General features: G+C 34.4%; 1 protein-coding gene and 1 long non-coding RNA gene across 10 annotated transcripts in view; both read left to right on the top strand.

Moving 5' to 3' along the window:
• p3h4 (prolyl 3-hydroxylase family member 4 (inactive)) overlaps positions 1-14,225 on the top strand; it is a 78,568-nt gene that overhangs the window by 9,292 nt on the left and 55,051 nt on the right. For 4 of the 9 annotated variants that reach the window (XM_073931033.1, XM_021468127.3, XM_073931032.1 and 1 more), the window contains 3 exons: positions 10,665-10,814; positions 10,913-11,084; positions 12,270-12,398. In XM_073931033.1, the coding sequence (XP_073787134.1) occupies positions 10,665-10,814; positions 10,913-11,084; positions 12,270-12,398 (451 nt within the window). Of the gene's footprint in view, positions 1-10,664; positions 10,815-10,912; positions 11,085-11,188; positions 12,399-14,225 lie in introns of those variants that run through there. The other 5 variants (XM_073931036.1, XM_073931037.1, XM_009294166.5 and 2 more) reach the window with 2 other exon arrangements.
• On the top strand, positions 3,756-6,408 carry LOC141379061 (uncharacterized). The gene is made up of 2 exons (XR_012395015.1): positions 3,756-3,896; positions 4,504-6,408. It is a non-coding gene; the product is annotated as an uncharacterized lncRNA (long non-coding RNA).

The following is a 14,225-nucleotide window of genomic DNA, read 5'->3' as shown; positions in this document are numbered from 1 at the left end:
GACCCCAAGTGTGCCGCAAGCCTACGTTTGAGTGAAGGTTTCGGCCGTTAGATCGCCCCCTGGGGGCTGGCTGCAGTACAAGTCATAAAGCCCGCCTCCTCCGTGTTAATGAAGGAGACTTGAGCCCAAATAAAAAAAAATATTACACTTGCAATAAAATGTCCCGAAAGATAGTTCTGGTCGATTAAGGCACTGGTTATTGTGCTGAAATAGGTGCAGATCTTCATTTTTGTAAACAGTTTGTTTTTAGCAGTAATTTAATGCTGGGCGTGTCATCGTGATTGACAGCTGTGATTGACAGTTTCTCAAAGCGCGGCGTCTGAGCTTCGGCAGGAGACTGAAGTAGACTGAAATGTTATTATTCGATTTCTGTGTTATTTTACGATGACAAAATGAGTTCAGCAGTAAACTACAGTTTCTGACATACCTGGTGGAACACTGTTTATTCGCTAAGTTCAGGGCTTTTTTCGGGCTTTATTAGTCTGCTGATACACGCCTAGCCACCCAGATAACAAAACAGTTCCGGCTAGATTCTCGCCTGCCGGAGACATATCTCTTAGAGCTCAGACTGACTAATGTTACCTCTGCTGGACCTACTCCGGATGCCTGGACTCACTGCCCGATTCCAGTCCGAGTCAATCGAGCCACATGCGGCGGCCGAGCGAGCAGGCGCTGCCGCATGCGAGCCGGAATCAGCCCGCGACGCCGCGAGTAAGTTATGCGCTGCGGCCTGGAGCTGGCGCGATTGAATATATAAAACCCTCATATTTGTTAACGTTATTACATTTGTTTGTGTTGATATGACAGCAAACGCATGCTGAGAAGTTCGGGGGGCGTAGTTGATTTTACATAAAGCGTTTGATTGGAAGCTCGACTCTGCTCATTTTCGCGGCTCCTCCTCTGGCTCCATCAGACAATCCTTCTGCGCATGTCTGGCTCCAATTTCAGCAGTCTTTTGCGACAGTTTGTGCCCGTCAAGCAGGCGTTTTGCCCTCAAGGCGTTCAATGGGAAAAAGGGCTGTCGCGTCGTCCATATTTTTTACAGTCATTGGCACAGACGTGTTGTTCAGCCACTGAAATCTCCCGGTGAAAGATTGATGTGATTATTTTCATATTCATAAGGTCCTTTTACAGCATTGATAAAGTGTGTGTGTGTATATATATATATATATATATATATATATATATATATATATATATATATATATATATATATATATATATATATATATATTATTATTATTATTTTATGTAACATCATAGAAATGCAAGAGTGTACATGAGTTTTACAGAGGAGCAAAGAATTAAATAAGCACACAAAAGAGAAAAGAAAACAACAATAAAAAGAAAAACTAATAATATTTACTTATGTGTTAAGGAAATTAAAAAAGGAAAATAAGTTAACCGTTCTATTGGCTTTAAGATTTTTAAAGGATGCAATAGTTCTAATGTACTATTGAATTTCCTTTTCAAAAATAATAAAACAAGGTATACGCTGAGAGAATTTATAGTGGTGTATATGAAATTTAGCAAGGATTAAAAGGAGATGAATAATGAAATATTCCTTACTTTTATCATCAGGAGCTTTAAAAAACCCAGCAGGATAAAAAAAAAAAGCATTGTGTATGAGGGCAACTCCAAAAAAATATGGTCAGCAGTTTCATTGGGTATATTACAGAACGAGCAACATGTATCTATATCTGATTTAAATCTTTTAAAAAAAGTCTTGGCAGGGTAAAATCTGTGTAACAGTTTAAATGAAATTTCTCTAATTTTGTTAGTTATTATATATTTTACAGATAATGACCAAACCTTTTTCTATTGAATTTGGTCATATATTTCCATCCAAAAAAAGTCACATATGGAGTTGTTACAATTTCCTTTTGAAAGAGAGACCAGATTTTATAATTACGTGAAGAAGGTTGTGATAAAAAACATATTTTTCCCACCGAAGTTTCCAAGGGGTGCAATAGCACAGACGAAACACTGGATACTCCACCATAGCCTTTAAAAAGCATTATAGGAATTGCATCCATTACAATGGAGAATTCTTTTGGAGTCACCGGGAAACCAAACTTGCATAAAAACTCTTTTTAATTTAAAAGAAAACCTTCTGAATTAAATAACTGAGATACAGTCAAAATATTTTTTTCAAACCAACCATTTAAAAATAAAGATTTGTTTTTATACAGAATGTCCTGATTGTTCCAGATAAAATACGGATGAGGAGAAAATTTGTGTTTGTAAATCAGTGACCATGCAATTAAAGCTTGCTTATGAAAATTTAATATTTTATAAGGGATTCTATCAATCTTATAGTTACAAATCAGTAGAAAAGGGAGACCACCCAGTTTTGAAAAAAAGTAATCGGGGATAAAGTTCCAAATTGAGTTTGGGTTACTTATAAATTGCCTAAGCCAGTTTACTTTGAAAGTATTGTTTAAAGATGAAAAATCAAGAAAATTTAACCCTCCATATTCATACTTGTTCATAATTACAGATTTCTTAACATAATGGATTTTATTTTTCCAGACAAAATTAAACATATTTTTATCCACGCTTTTACAAACTTTATTATCTACATATAAAGAAAGTGCAAGAAAAGTAAGCCTAGATATACCCTCTGCTTTGGTAAGTAACACCCTGCCTCTTAAAGACAAGTCTCTCTCCAACCATGTCTGAAATCTTCTCTGTGTCATAATAATAGCAGGATCAAAGTTAAGAGAAGATCTCCTTTCTTGGTTTTTAGTAATCACAATGCCTAAATATGTTACTTCAGACTTAACTGGGTCGGGATATTGTAGACAGTGGGAGCCGCACACTCTTTAATTGACAAGTTTAACTTTAGGCCTGATGCTTTAGAAAAAAATTCTATCAATTTTATCAATAACTATAGAAATTTGGGAGGCATCTTTTAAAAAAAACAGTGGTGTCATCAGCCAACTGGCTAATAACTATTTCTCTACCTGCTAAACAGATACCTTGTACACCACTTTCATAAACAAATGTAGATAGTAGTTGCGCACAAAGTAAAAATAAATAAGGAGATATAGGGCATCCCTGTCGAACCCCCCTAAATAAGCCAAATCTTGGTGAGGTGCCATTTTTTAATTTAATTGAAGAAGTGCCATTATTATATAGCGTTCTAATTGCTTTGCAAAAGCATGTCCCCTTTTGCAAAAGCATGTCCCCAAATCCAAATTTATGTAATGTATGACCAATAAATTTATGCTCCAAGGAGTCAAATGCCTTATAAAAGTCTAGAAAAAGAATAAAGCTGTTCTCCTGTATTATTTCTGAGTAGTCCAATAAGTCAAGAACCTGCCTTATGTTATTAACAATATGTCTTTTGGCCATTAACCCAGATTGTGTCTCATCTATTACAGAGTTCAGTACAGTTTTTAATCTTTTAGCAAATATAATAGCTAACAACTTATAATCATTGTTAAGTAGAGAGACTGGTCGCCAATTATCAATTAAAAGCAAATCCTTTTTTGGATTTTGGGATAAGAGTAATTAATCCTTGCATAAGGGTTGGGGGAAATGTTTCCTTCTGAATACTTTCTTCAAAAACCTTTAATATAAATGGAGACAACTCTATAGAAAATAATTTGTAAAACTCTGAAGTAAGGCCATCAGTTTCTGGGGACTTATTGTTTTTAGGTCATTAATCGAATCCCTAACCTCTAAAAAAGTCAAGTTCTTGTCACAAAAGTCTCTATCATTACTTGAAATAGTTTTGTATTGTTTGACAGATTCAAAAAAATTACAAGCGGCCTCTTCCGAGTATCTTTCCTTTTAAGTTTCAACAGACACATCGGGTGTCCTAGCCTGCTGCATTGAGACACAAAATACATCTTCATTTCTCCGTTTATGCTCTCAACATTATCACAAAGGTAAGTACGAAAGAATATTTAAGTAACTTTACTAGATTGCTTGAGCTTCAAATAATTATATTAATTCAATGTAACACTTTAGTTTTGGGGGTAGAACTGGATTTAAATCTCAACGAATCAACAGTGCTTATAGATTTAAGATTGTAGAGTAATTGATTGGAAAAATATTGTAAAGTACTTTTTTAAACCTTAGTTACAACTTAGATTTGCTGATGTAACAATACTCACTCCCTGTCAAAAAGTACATTTTCAACTGTCCTTAATGCTTACAAGTTCAAAATTCAATTAAGTTTTTTTATGCTCAAATATAACATTTTCATAAGCATGTAGCATTATAGTACATTTATTTTTTACTTATTCTTTCTATGTGTTACATTTAGACATTTACATTTAGTAGACACTTTTATCCAAAGCGACTTACAAATGAGGACAAGGAAGCAATTTACACAACTATAAGAGCAACAATGAATAAGTGCTGTAGGCAAGTTTCAGGTGTGTAAAGTCTAAGAAGGAAAGCATTAGTAATTCTTTTTTTGTAGTTAGTGGAGGAGTCAGAGAGGGTGTTATATTTTTGCTGTAAATACATTTCTAACTTTGTCATTGCCAGCCAAGCTGCATATGAGATGATGGAGACTGACCCAGACTGACCACCATCTCTGCATCTGGGCCACACAGAAACTACACAGACAGACACTACACACTCTGCAAGACTAGCTAAGAGGAGGGAAAGAAAATCAACACTGCAGTCAGCTGTAGATGTGGACAAACAACATGCAGAGAAGGAGATACTTGAGGTTGAAGATGGTGAGAGACACTGATGAGAAGACACACAACACTAAGGAGGTAACTGAGACAAACTGAATGTAAATTGTGTATGGACAAGTGTAGAAGTAAACCGCCTGTTGGAGAAGAACTGACAGCAGCTGTGTGAACTTGAAGAATACAGGATGTCTCATGGATTTTGTAACAAGAATGATGCTAACGTACCAAACAGTAAATAAACACAAAGCACTGAACCATAAAAATGATACTCCCTTGTGAAGGTGAAGATGTCACATTACAGCATAGGATTGTAACTGTCAAACAAACCAACGTTCAACTTAAGTATAGAAGAGCTGTAGTTGCCAATAAGAGTTAAAAGCCCAGGGGCCTCATGTACGAAGACTTGCGTGGAAATCTTACTAAAACATTGCGTACGCACAAAGCTGTAAATGTGCGTACGCAGAAAAAAATTAGATGTATGAAACACTGCGTACGCCGAATCTCACGCATATTCTTTTGTACATCCGAATGAACGTAAAACTGAGCGCAACATGCACGAGCACAAAACCCCTCCCTGCCTCCTCCCCCGTATGAATATGCTAATGACTATGCTAATGGCAAAACCCAACGAAAAAGCAATGGCAAAATCAAGCAAAAAGAGAAACTTTGAACAGAATGTGAATTGGAGGTGCTGCTTTCGGAGGTAGACCGGAGAAAAGTGGTGTTAATTGCAAGTTTGTTCTCCGGAATTAACAACAAAAGAAAAAAAAATAGTGGGAGAGTTTAGCTGATACGGTTAACACAGTTGGGTCTGAACATCGCACTGAGTGCATTAAAAAAAGAAATAGTGTGGTTTATACACACTTGTTGCAATACCCTTAACAGTCTCAGTGGCGTGGCTCGTAAGACGCATGTGATCATGTATTGACACGCTTGAGCATGAACGCGGCTCGAATCCAGCTGATAAACTCTTTCTTCTTTTTTCCCCCGCTACATATCAGATTTTGCCTACTATTTATCACGAGAAAGACAAGTAGGAATCATCAATAAGTTTGTGCATAATATTTTATTTGCACATTTATTGAATGCAAATGTTTCTGATTCACGTATGCAAATTCATCTTCAGATAGTGTCTTTATAGCAATGTGCGTGCAGTAGATCGCTCAGATTACATTGGGAAAACAGGCGACTGCTGCAAATTGTGCTTTAATGTTTAGCTGGTCAACTGTATGGTATGGAAATCTTATATACCTGCTAGATGAACCCGTCTCATACAGCTGCCATTGCAAGGCTCAGACACTTTGTAGAGAGGAATTTAACACAACTGCCTCTAGGAGTCGCCAATAGAAATAAAACAGACACGCACAAAAAATGTGCGTACGCCAGCCAGAAAGCTGCCGTGAAGCTGCGCACTTTCCCACGTTCAGTTCATTGTTAGTAAATCCAAACGTGAGCGATTCTGAGCGTGAAACCTGGCGTACACAAAGTTTTTGTGCGTACGCAGCGTTGATACATGAGGCCCCAGGTGTTTATATTCTGTGCTTAATTGATACAATATTTAAAAAAAATTCCTATACATTTTTGTAACTTTGTTTATTTCACTGTGTGTATGAGTTTGTTTTGCTGATGTTTCATCCTGTCTTATGTAAACAGTATGATGCATTCCTCCAGAAATGACTTTTCCCTCAGTGCCTGAATAAAAATATCAATTGTATAATTTAAATGTAAATAAATGGAGGATAACTTAAAATGTGTTGTTAACTCATTTATTGTTTATTTTCTTCAAAATAACAAAACTGGTACATCAAAACCAAACACAAGGTAAGCAGTTATTACTTGAACTAAATAATTCTTTAAACAACTGAGACAAGTGCTTTTTTCCAAAGTTAAACATTAAGTCAATCAGTAGTTTGAACTAAATAGTTCACCCACAAATTTAAAGTGACTTACTATTTACCTGCCATCAAGTGGTTCTAAACCTTTGAGTTTAATTTTTCTCTTTACACTAATAAAAATATCATGAAGAAAGCTGAAAATCTGTAGTATGAAATGTAGAAAAACCAACAAATATAATAGAAGTCAGTAGTTACAGGTTTTCAGCTTTTATCATATATGTGAATGTGTTCAACATATCTTAATATTTGTGTGCATTATTTTATCTAATGTTTTTTTTTTTGTTGTTGTTCTCTATGCACTCAATGTATTTGACTAAAAATTATAATAGTATTTACATTTTTTGTTCTGTTGCTTTCATTACATTTATTGTTTATATTTGTAAAATACTTTAGATACAAACATCTGTTCAATAGTTTGTAAATGTGAGTATTAGATGTAACCAGGGCTTTACGTTATCTTTTTTAATCACCGGCCTCTGTGGCTAGTAGTTTTTCAATGTTACTTGCCACTCTGCATTTTCACTAGCCACAATTTTGTTGTTGGGAAAATATATTTTATATGCATAAATTTGACATTGACATGCTAAAATTACTTGATTTAAATTTTGTGTTGTGTTCACATGCGTCCTCATTCATTTAAATTTTTGTGTGTCGAGTATGAGCTTGCTCAATGAGCATGAGCAAATGAGTCATGGGTTCATAGTGTTATATTGCAATTAGTTTTTATTTCACATAACTTTTTTTAAAGCTCAAAATTAACGATTTACCAAATTTATCTCTAACCACACTAAACAATTTCCCAGAGATGGGTTGCGGCTGGAAGGGCATCCTCTGCGTAAAAACTTAGCGGTTAAGTTAGCGGTTCATTCCGCTGTGGCGACTCCGGATTAATAAAAGGGACTAAGCCGACAAGAAAATGAATGAATGAATGACCAAACTATAACAAAAATTATTTCTTAGCCACAAATCTTTTATATGTCAAAACTAGCAAAATATAGCTGTATACTATAATTTTTATTTAACAAAACATTTCTTTAAAAAGAAAGAAAAGCAATTGACTTAAAAAAAAAAAAACTATTGTCATGTATCAAAAATATGCTGGGTAATCTGTCGTGGCTAAAGATCTATTGGATCACCACTTGACTGCACATAAATAGAGAGTTAATCTTCCATTTAAGCAATATTGTAAAAAACGATAATTAAACAATTTTAACAAAAATGAAAGCAAATAAAACCGTAAGCAAATTAATGCAGGTGAAACACCGGTAAAGCAGGTTAACTTTAGGCCATTTAATAATCTGTTAAAAGTGAAAGCAACCGGTGCTGCTTACAAAAGACAAATTTTAAGCTTTTAAAAGCATCAGGACTGTGGATGCATGTTCATCACTTTTTGTCTAGTTTATTTGAAGAGAACCAATGACAGTTGCGTTTACAGATGCTGTTCCAGACACGGTTGCTTCACGATTCGGGTCGCGCGCATCCCATCAGCTGTTAGCGCGAGTGATCATCATCCTCTCATTCGGTATTCATTTGCTATCTTCTGCTCCCGTGTTGGTGATCACAATTATTTTACTTCTCGATTCTAAGATCACATTTGCATGCATATTGGGTCATCCTTATATGGTTATATATTGTATACACTTAGATGTACTTAAGTTTATCTTAAAAAGTACTTAATACTAATTTTTAGTACATTAAATACAAAATTAGTTTGGGAAAATAGAGCACTTTGAAAGCAGTATTTAGCACACTTTCTTTCTTTTTCTTACAATTTGTATATTCTTTTAATATATTACTATTATACTTTAAATTAGTCATAAATATATTTAAATGTTTAAAATTAGGGTTCAAGTGTATTTCTAGTTGTAACTAAATATTTTTTTAAAATACAGATGTAGTATGTTAAAAGTACATTTAAGTTCAATTTCAGGGTGTCTCAAAATAGCACAGTTGAGTACACTTAGATGGTATTAAGTTTATCTTAATATATACTTAATACTATCTTTTAGTACATTAAGTACAAAATTAGTGTGCGAAAATAGAGCACTTTTAGTACATTACTGAAAAGTGTACTAAGTATACTTAAATAAAATGTACTTTAGTGCAGTTTTTTTTTTTACCTGGGATGCTGTGTGTACAAAGAAAACAGCATCTGTGCTTCATCAAAACACTTTAATTTTTTTGTGCAATAAACCACAAGTCCAAAAAATACCTTATGGGAGAGAACAAAAACTTAGCAAAAACTGAGAACACAAATATATAAATAAGATGCAACATTACAGCACATATGTGAAATGTAAAGACATTTTGTGAAAATGTACTTCTACTTAAAATTACTTAAAAACTTAAAATTACCACACTCAAAATCAATTTAAGTGTTCATGATAATATTGCATTCACATTAAGTGTACATAAGTACAACTTTTGGAAAAATGTACTTCTACTACAATACATTACTAATAGATTTTTAATAAAGTCAATTTAATATAAACTTAAAATTACCACACTCAAAATCAATTTAAGTGTTAGTGATAATAATGCATTCATATTAAGTGTACCTAAGTACAACTTTTGGCAAAATGTACTCCTACTACAATATATTAATAATAGATTATTTATATATTAACTTATTTTAAACTTAGGAATAGTATGTAAACAGTGTACTAAAAATCAACTAATGTTTAAAGCAATTAAAGCACACTTTTGAAAAACGCTAATAAAACTCTTTTGGATGTTTTTTTCTGTAGTGTACTTTATTGTAGTACACTAAAGATTTATTTAAGTATTACTGGTATTTAGTATACTTTTGTCAAGTATACTAAAGTCCTACTGAAGTATAAACATACTTTTAATTAGTATATTTATAGTGTAAAACCATCAAACTTTTATTTAACACAAAAAAATAACTGCGCCACCATGACGCGTGCTACAGACCTCTACATTATTATTATTATTTTTTTTATTATTATTTTTATTTTTTTTTTATTTTTTATCTAACCATCTAAATTGTTATGTGGTTTGGTTGTCAAAGTTTAATAATTTGACAGTATATCCCAGCAAATTATAAATAATTGGTAGATTCACAATTTAAGTAACAGAATTAGGCATGCATTTATAGTCGACACAGAAAGTGTTGATGTCTGTGCATGATTTTAAAGCAAATTCTGGCCAAAATGGGCATTATATGGTGTGATTTTTAAATGGGCAAAATGTTGTCGTCATTATGATATAGAGGTCCACTCTCAGCCAGAAAGTTGCAGTATCATCTATGAAGCGTGTTAGAAGTTCAAGAGGGGAGTTGTTTACTTAAACACCTCTGTATCTCATATGCTTATTAGTGGTCAGTGTTTTGTGTCATTTAGTGTGACGTGATTTACATTAAAAAACCTACTATTTTTACACAGTTTGATAAGGAATTCTTAAATCATTGTTGCCATGTGGCAGTTTACAATTAGCATGTTTACATTTATCATTTGGTGACACTGTCATATGGTGGGATCATTTTTCCAAGTTACACCATATGATACTTTTTCACCCTATATTACATACACCTGTTTTTAAATGTAAATAAATACATATTCTAAATCTATTAAGGTAACTGATAGATGTACATTAAATTATGATTAGTTTCTTATGATTATTAGATTCTTATGATTAGTTTCTCATCAATTTGACGTGCTGTGAGGTTTGTGGCTGGTGGGGCACTTACTCTTTTAAAGTCAAAAGTCAGCTTTACAAACATATCCACCCTAAATATTTTCCAACAACTGATTGTGTTTCTTATACCATATTAACATTTTTTTCTATACACATGGCAGGTATATATTTGATTAAGGAAGAAAAATGAATCGGAATTGAAAATGCCTCCCAAAAAACACCCAGCTGTATGCTACTGACAACTATAACAAGTGACACACAGTACCAAGGCGGATGCACTCTCTCTCATACACACACACACACACACACACAGAAACAACACAGCACCTAGGCAGATGCGCTGACAAGATGTATTTCAATCTAAGAATGGCAAAAGAGATATAGTTAATGTATCTACTGTAGAGACTATGTGCTTAATCTAGACACTAAATCATTTTCTGTTATGTGCACATAGATGAATGAGTTGGAAAGAGCCGTTTCTGCAGCACACACATATCTGCAGCGAAACCCTGGGGACCCCCTTTTATCTAGAAGTGTGAACTATTATAAAAGCCTGTTTGATCTAGAAGAGTACCTCATAGACCATGAAGAAAAGTCATATGAGGTATTTAATCTCTCTTATCCTATTTATCTAATGTCAGTGATTTGAAGCACATTTACATTACTAAAAATCGCTTTATAACATTCATTTCCTCTACTCAGGCTTTGTTCCTGAAGGCTGTGAAGCTATATAATTCTGGGGATTTTAGCAGCAGTGTACGTGACATGGAACTGACAGCTGCTGAGTATTTCACTAAATACCAGATGTGTTTGTTGTCCTGTGAAGGGTCATATGATGTTCAGGAATTCAAAGACTTTTACCCAGCCTTAGCAGGTCAGTGATACAATGACACATTCACAATTTCAGATCAAATAGCTATCCTACTAACTAAGGCCCTGTTTACACTAACACATTTTAGTTTTTAAACGGCGTTTTAGAATGAAAACGATCTGTATCCACACTGGCGTTTCACCTAGCGTTTCTGAAAAACTCTCTGTCAATACTACACCACCAAAAACTCACATCACCTGACCACACTCTGGCATGAAATGCAGCGTATGGACGTCTGAGCTCCAGGCATTCTACACAGGTGAGATCTGTGTACGTCTCACTGTTCATCAACGATCTACTACTGGATTTATTCTCACTATATTTGTTAAACATGATATTTAATTCATCTTGTTGTCTATATCTAACAACATATTCCCCGACTTTTGTTCTTTTGAATGTATTACTTCTCAGCTAACCTGTTTTGGCTAAGCGCAAAGATAAGTTAATTAATTAATGTAACCAAGTACACTGATTCTGCACATTTGACTGATTGCTTGCTTTTATTTCACGTAATGTATAAACTTATTGCACGTTATACTTTAATAATGGCCATTATTGATTATTAAAACTGATATTCAGCAAAAGAGGGTGTATGTTTCGTATTTTCAATGAGAATAAAAGGAGGCAGTAATGTTATAGGCTTTGTTTTTTTATAAATATGTATACTTTTTCAGTGAAGATGACACCCATATAAATATGTAGCTACACAATGCCTCAATATTTTTTGGTGCCTGTTAAGTTGCTAAAAGCAAAATGAAAATAGGCAGTTCCTTATGTCATGTTTTCATTTTATTGTTAAAGTAAAACATCGTAGCCAGGGTTATGTGAATGAGGCTATAAAGCACACTGTTCCCTTTGAAGATTTACTGATGTGATGTGTCCTCGGGAGTTTTTTTCTCCACCTTCGTTTTTAGATGTCTCTGTTTTCCCCATCCACACTGACACAGAGCAGCAGCATTTTAAAATGAAAACAGCCTCTTTAGCGTTTCCAAAAAGCTCAGTTTTCAGCAATCGAAAACTCTGACATAATGTGGACGAATGGCGTAACCGTAGCAAAACTTATGCAGTTTTAAAACTAAAACGTATTAGTATAAATGGGGCCTAACTAAATATTCTAACACTGGTTTATGCAGTGAAAACATTTGTTTAAATTTAATGGCCTCTCTATCTGTCTCTTTTTTCCCCTAGAGTTGTATTTTGAAGTATTGCAGTGTAAAGTAAAATGTGAGGAGAATTTGATGCCCAATGTTGGTGGTTACTTTGTGGATAAATTTGTAGCCACAATGTTCCACTACATGCAGTTTGCTTATTTCAAATGTAAGTATTACACAAATAAACTCAGACACAGCTACTGTTAATCCTCCCAGAATGGAAAAATTTTAAAAGCATATTAAGTTAAATAGGCAAATATGCAATATGAAGTTTATTATCATTATGTCTGGTAGCTATGATTGCAAAGAAAAGTGTCAACAAGAAGACACCCACTATGTTAAAGATGTGATCCAGTCATGTTTCTTTAAAATTGATGAGGACTATTATATCCCTCCAAACTAGTCTTCTATTTCCATTGATTTTGAAAGTTTGATGACAAAATGTAGCTAGTTCTGTCATGACAACTCTAGATTTAGTATGGTTATAGATATGTATATAGACATGTTGATGCATTTGGTAGTTGTGGCATAGCTCTGTTATGCTGCTGCTTTAATTATTATGGCAGAGCAATTACCAAGACTTGCTACTTCCAGTATATTCACAGACATGCAGTCTGATTCTGTCAATTCGGTCTTACTAATTCTTGTTTTGGTGGTGTCCAGACATTAGTCCTGTCTTGTCTAGTATGTTGTGCTCGGCTCAAGTTTTCTCTGGTCGAGCACTCTTATATCTCATCAATGTCTGTCTTTCTCATTGTATGAGCACTGTCTTGACTGCGATCGAGCCAGGCGTGCTCAGGATGCTTGCTTTTGTCTTAGTTTGTTTGTTGTTTTATTCACGGCATGGTGTTTTCGTTCTTGAGGCTCCAGTCTAGTTGGTTTCAGTTTCAGTTGGCATTGGGATCAAAAACATGCATGCCACATGTGAGTGCATAGTAAGTGTTTTCATTTGTCGCATGCTCGTGTCTTGCATTCTGTTGGTGTTGTTTAGCCAAGTATCAACCTCCCACTTTCCCCTGTGAACCAAATATGGAAGTAACTGAAACTGCAATTCATCTAAATTCTGCTAGTCCTGGCTCCATGTAGAGCAAATTTCGATTAAGTCACCTGTTAAAATGACCAACTTTACAGCAGAAAAACAGTTTACAGCCTGGTACAAAAAATGATTCTGGTTCATATAGCTAATATTACCCTAATGACAACTGTGAGGGAAGTGCATTTTTTTAATAACTCATCTGTTTCCTTTATATTAGATTTATTAAGTCTGCATAATTAAGGGTGTGGCCCCTTGAGTGACAGCTAGGTCTCAGTGGTCACTGTCACTTCACCTCAAATGATTCTGGATGATTAGCTGCTGAACTCACCATAAACATTGTATTTTTGTTTTGATTTATGTGGCTTTGCACTGTCAGCTGCCTTTTTGAATCCTATCTTACAATTATCAGATGTTATGGCATGCTTTGTGCACTTAATTGTGCTCACAAACTATTCATGTGGCCTACGTTTCCCAGGTGAGGGAAATTTTATACTTGTATACCTTCTCTATAAATGTATTTATTTTATTTAAGATCATTTATTATTAATAATTTTCTTTAGACCTGTAATAATTTTCTTTAGACCTCCAGAATTTGACTGATTAGCTGTATTCTCTAGAACAGTCATCTGAAACGATGTCATACAGTGTTGTGCCTGGATTTCATAAATAGCCTTGCATTTACTAACACAGACTATATCTGAAGTATTTGGATGTAATTTGCGTTTTCCACTTGTAAAAAAACATTATTAGAACAGTGTTTGATGGCTCAATGTATTACAACAGTGTTTTTTTAATATAAACACTTTATTGATGTAATATATAACCAAGCACATGTGATCAGAACACAAACCCGTCGCAGGCAATGATGTATTAAGCATTTCTCCCATAGGAAAGCCCATCTAAGCAAAATGATAGCAGGTGTCTGTAGCTTTGCTTACGCTCCGCCTCTTTGCCCTT

The sequence above is a fragment of the Danio rerio genome, chromosome 19, assembly GCF_049306965.1.
Source record: "Danio rerio strain Tuebingen ecotype United States chromosome 19, GRCz12tu, whole genome shotgun sequence".
Taxonomy (NCBI): domain Eukaryota; kingdom Metazoa; phylum Chordata; class Actinopteri; order Cypriniformes; family Danionidae; genus Danio; species Danio rerio.
The sequence above is the reverse complement of the archived record's forward strand: the minus strand, read 5'-3'. Positions and strand labels throughout refer to the sequence as shown.